The sequence below is a fragment of the Caloenas nicobarica genome, chromosome 10 (assembly GCF_036013445.1).
Source record: "Caloenas nicobarica isolate bCalNic1 chromosome 10, bCalNic1.hap1, whole genome shotgun sequence".
NCBI lineage: Eukaryota > Metazoa > Chordata > Aves > Columbiformes > Columbidae > Caloenas > Caloenas nicobarica.
Window position 1 is genome coordinate 1,816,938 of NC_088254.1, and position 6,227 is coordinate 1,823,164.

General features: G+C 45.9%; 1 protein-coding gene across 1 annotated transcript; it reads left to right on the plus strand.

The window, feature by feature from the left end:
* Positions 1–1,077: 1,077 nt before the first annotated feature.
* LOC135992555 (olfactory receptor 12D1-like) lies at positions 1,078–2,020 on the plus strand. Its single transcript, XM_065641839.1, is given in 2 exon segments — positions 1,078–1,989; positions 1,991–2,020. Coding segments are annotated over 2 exon segments (942 nt in total).
* The last annotated feature ends 4,207 nt before the right edge of the window (positions 2,021–6,227 follow it).

The following is a 6,227-nucleotide window of genomic DNA, read 5'->3' on the forward strand; positions in this document are numbered from 1 at the left end:
AGACACATTTTGCAAGTAATTATATTTTTCATTAGTTGGATTCATCCATCTTAATCATCACTGCACGGAATGTTCAGAGAAGACTACTCATCTTGTAAGATTTGCAGTCTCTATTGTAAGCCAGAAATAGCCGTGCCTGCTTGCTCTAGTAAAATAATGTCAGGAGTTTGTTCTTTGTTCTGTAGGGCTGGGAATTACCCAGAGCCATAAACAAACTTACCTGAAAGAGAGAAAAAGTGAAAGCAAGTGTGTACTCATTTGCATTTCAGAAGACTAACAATGCTGACAGAACTGACCATGTGGTCTCAGTGGGGCAGTACGACCGGCTTTCAGTGGGATGAGCCCATTTCTCTGGAACTTGCACCAGGTAACTCGTCTCCTGCAAGTCAAGTCTTGCTCCATCACAGTATTGTGGGAGATGAGATGTTGCCTTTTGTCCCATTCGTCTGCTACTGAGCAACCAAGAGACATTCTTTAGGCAAAGTATACAGTCCAATAGCAAAACCGGTTTGTGATCACAAGCTCAGGCAGCCTCTTCCTTTATTCTCATCAGCATCCAGAAGAAATGCTGATGATTGTATGGTACCTTGGAGCACCTTCTGCTGGCTGTTGATACAAAGTTGGAAATTGTGCAATTTTTCAGATCTCAGAACTGTCTGGGAAAGATGGTAAGCATTACAAATGTGAAAGTTGAGATTGGCTTAATGAAATGTAGGCACAATAGTGGAAAGAAACCGTCAGGAGTGATTCACATGATGAGTTAGAAGCTTTATTGATGAGATCACCGGTTGCAGCAGGAAGTTAACAGATGAGGACAATTGAAATATGAATGTGGCTGAAGGTGAGGATGTAGTCCTGTTTTACATCTTACATCTTCTGCTCTTATGCATAGGTGGAAGGCTTTATTTTAAGATTTCCTTGGTTCTATACAGGAAGTAGGAGAAGATTACATTAAAGTTATTTTTGTCCATGTTAGTTTCTTTTCTGTTTGGTTATATGTCTGATGTTTTGTAAATCTCTTGCTGCTCACAACTGGGGAACCTTGACATTTTGCTTTTGCTTCTTATTGTTCTAGCAATGCTGAACCAGACGGAGCTCAGTGAATTCATCCTTTTGGGCTTCACCCACATGCAGGGGCTGCAGTATTTTTTCTTCATCTTCTTCCTGTTGCTCTACTTGACCAGTCTTCTGGGAAATGGTGCCATTGTGACCATGGTGATAGCTGAGGCCCGGCTTCACACACCAATGTACTTCTTCCTGGGGAACTTGTCCTGCCTGGACATTGTCCACTCCACAGTCACTGTTCCCAAGATGTTGAGTGGCCTTCTCTTTGGGCATCAGCCCATCTCTTTTGGTGGGTGCTTGGCCCAGCTCCACTTCTTCCACTTCCTGGGCAGTACTGAGGCTGTGCTCCTGGCCACCATGGCCTACGATCGTTATGTGGCCATCTGCAATCCTTTGCGCTACACCCTTGTCATGAGCCCCCGGACTTGTCTGCTGCTGGCCACGGCCAGCTGGTCCATTGGTTTTGTGCATGCCATGGTACACTCAGTCATGACCTCTCAACTGAGTTTCTGTGGCCACAACCACATTCATCACTTCTTCTGTGACATCAAGCCACTGTTGAATTTGGCTTGTAGTAACACCAGCCTCAACATGACCCTCCTCAACGTCATTACCACATCTGTTGCTCTAGGACCCTTTGCCCTCATAATCCTCTCCTACCTCTACATCATCTGCTTCATCTTCCATAAAGTCCAGTCCCAGGAAGGAAGATGGAAGCCCTTCTCCACCTGTGCCTCCCACCTCACTGTTGTGGCACTGTTGTACATACCGGTGCTCTACAATTATACACCACCCTCCTCAGGAAGCTCCCTTAAAAGGGATGTGCAAGTGTCTCTCCTGTACAGTGCTGTCACCCCAGCTCTGAACCCCTTGATCTACACTCTTAGAAACCGCGAGATGAGATCTGCCCTGAAAAAAATGCTAGAGAAAAAAACTCATTCCTGGAGGAAGGTGACTAAATCAAGGACAAGGCTCTCCTATTTCTAAGGAGAGAGCTCAGAAGGACACTGTATTGCAAGAGACTGGAAAATGACTGATTATCTCATGTAGTTTAACATATTAAGAAGTTAACTGTGTAGATTTAAGTCAAAGGGGAGATATTCAAGGACCTGATGCTTCTTCCATCATATTCAAATGGTAGCCCATGTGGTCTCCAGCTTCTAATACAGAAGCATTTGTGTCTCTTGCCAGACTTGAGGCAGAGCTGACAGCCCCATGCAGGTGTCCTGGATGATCTAAGATAAGAAATTACTTGTCAGCTCTGGTTAGGCAGCTGAATGACCCTCTGGTCATTCAGAGCTCCTGTATAACTGAAGAGAGTTAGCATGTGTTACGTTTTGGGTGGATATAACTTGAGCATGACATTGTCAACATTTGACTTGAGTCAGCCCTCTGGAGGGATCTGGTGAATGACAAAACAATTGATCTGTATTTACATGGACTACTACAGACACGTTAAATGTCCTCGAGTATCCTACCCTGACTTTGCCTGTGGATCCAGAACTGAACACATCTGTTGCGGATCCTTTGTCACTCTTCATGCCTGTGAATTAAGGACATTTCTAAGAGCACTAGATATCTACTTATACTTGGGCACCAAATCCCAACCTTAATGTGGGGTGCAGTGGTTTATAAGTGCTTCATTTTGAGGTGCCATGGATCTTTACACAGACGTTCAGCACCTTCAGTCTTAGCCTGGATTACAGTTCCATGTCATGGAATTGTATCATAGAATCGTTTCAGTTGAAAGAGACCCTCAGGATCATCGAGTCCAGCCATAACCCAACTCTAGCACTAAACCATGTTCCTAAGAACCTCGTCTAAACACCTTTTAAACCCCTCCAGGGATGGTGACTTCATCACTTCCCTGGGCAGCCTGTTCCAATGCCCGACAGCCCTTTCCGGGAATAATTTTTTCCTAATATCCAATTTAAACCTCCCCTGGCACAACGTGAGGCTATTTCCTCTTGTCCTATCACTTGCTACTTGGGAGAAGAGACTAACACTCCTACCCAACTTTGTGTCATCTGCGAACTTACTAAGAGTGCACTCAAACCCCTTATCCAGATCATTGATAAAGAGATTAAACAAAACTGGCCCCAGTACTGAGCCCTGGGGACACCACTCGTGACTGGCCACCAACTGGATTTGACTCTGTTCACCATAACTCTTTGGGCCCGGCCATCCAGCCAGTTCTTTATCCATCAAAGTGTACAGCCATCCAGGCCATGAGCTGCAGCTTCTCCAGGAGAATGCTGTGGGATATGGTGTCAAAGGCCTTACTGAAGTCTAAGTACACAACATCCACAGCCTTTCCCTCATCTAAGAGGTGGGTCAACTTGTCGTACAAGGAGATCAGGTTGGTCAAACAGGACCTGCCTTTCATAAACCCATGCTGACTGGGCCTGATCACATGGTTCTCTTGTATGTGCCATGTGATGTTACTCAAGATCATCTGCTCCATGACCTTCCCTAGCACCAAGGTTACCCTGACAGGTCTGTAGTTCCCCAGATCATCCTTCTGGCTCTTCTTTTAGAAGAGTGTCACGTTAGCCAGCTTCCGGTCAACTGGGACCTCCCCAGTTAGCCAAGATTGCTGATAGATAATGGAAAGTGGCTTAGTGATCACCTCCGCCAGCTCCCTGTGGCGGGTGCACTCCACCCCCCCGCAGCCAAACCAGCAGCACTTTGGTCCAGGCTCCAGAGAAGGGAAGGACCTTGTGGGCGCATGGAGTCTTGTGCAGACTTTTGCTACTGTGTGCAATTTTGACTACGAGTCAACCACTTCATTCTATAAATACAACAGCCTGGATGAGCCCACTTTGAGCTCTCCCTGCTAAATAAGTGAGCCATATGGCAATGGTTTTACTACTCACAGGTCAACAGACGAGCCAAATTCAAGTTCAATATTAGTCATTTAGCTTAAGTAGATGCACAACAAATGTAACGGATTATTTAGCGATATAAGATTGCATGATTTTTTAATACACTCTTTGATTCATGTTACTTAGTAGACTAGATTTGCTAAAATTTTAAGCTCGTATTTGCCAAAAGCAACTGCAGACTATGCTAAACGCCTGCAAGATAAAGTCTAGCTTGCGTTTTGCTGGGAAAAATGGAACTGACTGGGAAAATGACGATCCAAAGCTAACACAGAGACATCACAGACATCTGCGAAGCGGGGCCTATTTTTGCACTTCGCTGAAAAGAAAGGATTTGTCCAGACAAAACGGCACCTTCAAGGATATGGACCAAAAACAATGTCTACAACTGAACAAAGCAGAGGCCCATGTGGAGTCAGGGAAAAAGGGTCCAATGGGGACCTGGTGGTAAAATTTTGCTATTGGACTGGATCTTGGTGTGAATGATCTGTAAAGATATGAAAGTTTGTAGTTTTCTATGCTTGGGCTGACCTCTGTGCAGGTACCCAGCTGGAGCCAGCCCTTCTGCTATTCTACTCCATTCAATTTTTTATTTTCTGAGAATCTTGTCTCTTGAAAGTCTGCTCTGCATATGGTCATAAGGCCTTGCCTGAAAGTTTGCTGCTGGAGTTCTAAAATACAGACTCGGGAGCAAACGGTTATCAGGGAAAGAGGAATCCTGGCAGTTTGCACCGTGATGGATACGGCCTCGCCTGAGAGTTTGTCTCTGGAGCTCCAAGACACAGCCCCTGGAGCAAACGGTTATCAGGAGGGAAGACGCCTGAAAGTTTGCTTCATGAACGGGTACAGGCACCGGGAGAGGAGGTCAGCAGCATTCGGCTTGGCATATTCCACCGTGCAGTAAATAATAGAGTGAACCCGCCACCGAACTCTTTCAAGTCGCACTTCTCTTTAAGAAATCTAAATGTTGTTCTGCAGTGAGCAGAACCCTAAAATCACTCCTCCACAACACTCCCTTAGCACTCTTGGGTGTATCCTATCTGGCCTCATAGACTTGTGGGTGTCCAAGTAGTGTAGCAGGACACTAACCATTTCCCCTTGGATTATTGGGTTTTCATTCTGCACCCCATCCCTGTCTTGTGGCTCAGAGGGCTGGGTACCTGGAGCACAACTGTTCTGACCATTAAAGACTGAGGTGAAGAAGGCATTTAGTACCTCAGCCTTTCCCTCATCTTCTATCACTATGTTTCCCCCACATTCATCAGGGGATGGAGATTCTTCTAAGCGCTCCTTTTGTTGCCGACATATTTATAGAAACATTTCTTGTTGCCTTTCACAGTGGTGACCAGGCCCAGCTCTAGTTGGGCTTTGGCCCTTCTAATTTTTTCCCTGCATAAACTCACAGAATTCTTGTATTCCTCTTGAGTAGCCTGCCCCTCCTTCCAAAAGTTATAAATTCTCTTTTTATTCCCAAGTTCCATGCACAGGTCTCCATTCAGCCAAGCCAGCCTTCTTCCCCACCAGCTCGCCTTCCACCACACAGGGACGGCCGGCTCCTGCACCTCTTCGATTACCGTCTTGAAGAGAGACCAGCCTTCCTGGGCTCCTTTGTAGAGTCAGATGGAAAGCACACGACATTCTTGGACATCAGACCTGCTTTGTCTGCCTTTTGGATTATTGAGGGCAGAATAAAAGGTGCTCTGACCTGTCTGCATAATGGCCTGGATGCAGAGAACGGACGGCAAACTCCCAGCTACAGGTGTGATTTCTCAGTTGCCCATGGACTTGCACTCCAGAGATTTTAGAAAGATTTCATCCTTTCCAGCGTGACAACTCAGATCCATGCAATAGCATTAGGCATCTGACAGTGAGGCACTTAAAACAATAGTCGCTGTAAGAGCACAAATGTGACTTGGCTGCCTAAGAAAAGGCATCTCTAGGCATTGTGTGAACCAACACGGGCATGTCACAAGAAGAGCCAGAGGTCTCGAATGCATTTGCAAAGAGCAAGTTTTATTTTAGTTACCTCTCTACCGGAGGATCTCCGAAGTAGCACCTAAGCTCCCATACAGGCATCCTATGAGAGACTTGTGTGTCCTCCACCTGATGTTCTGGAAACATGCAGGAATCCATTTGGTTCTACTTCTGTCGTGGTTTAACCCGAGCTGGCAATACAACCACAGTAGCCGCTAACTCGCCCCCTCCCCCAGCCCCCGCCTACAGGGGAGAGAATCAAAAGAGAAGGGAAAAACTCGGATTGAGATAAACACAGTTTAATAA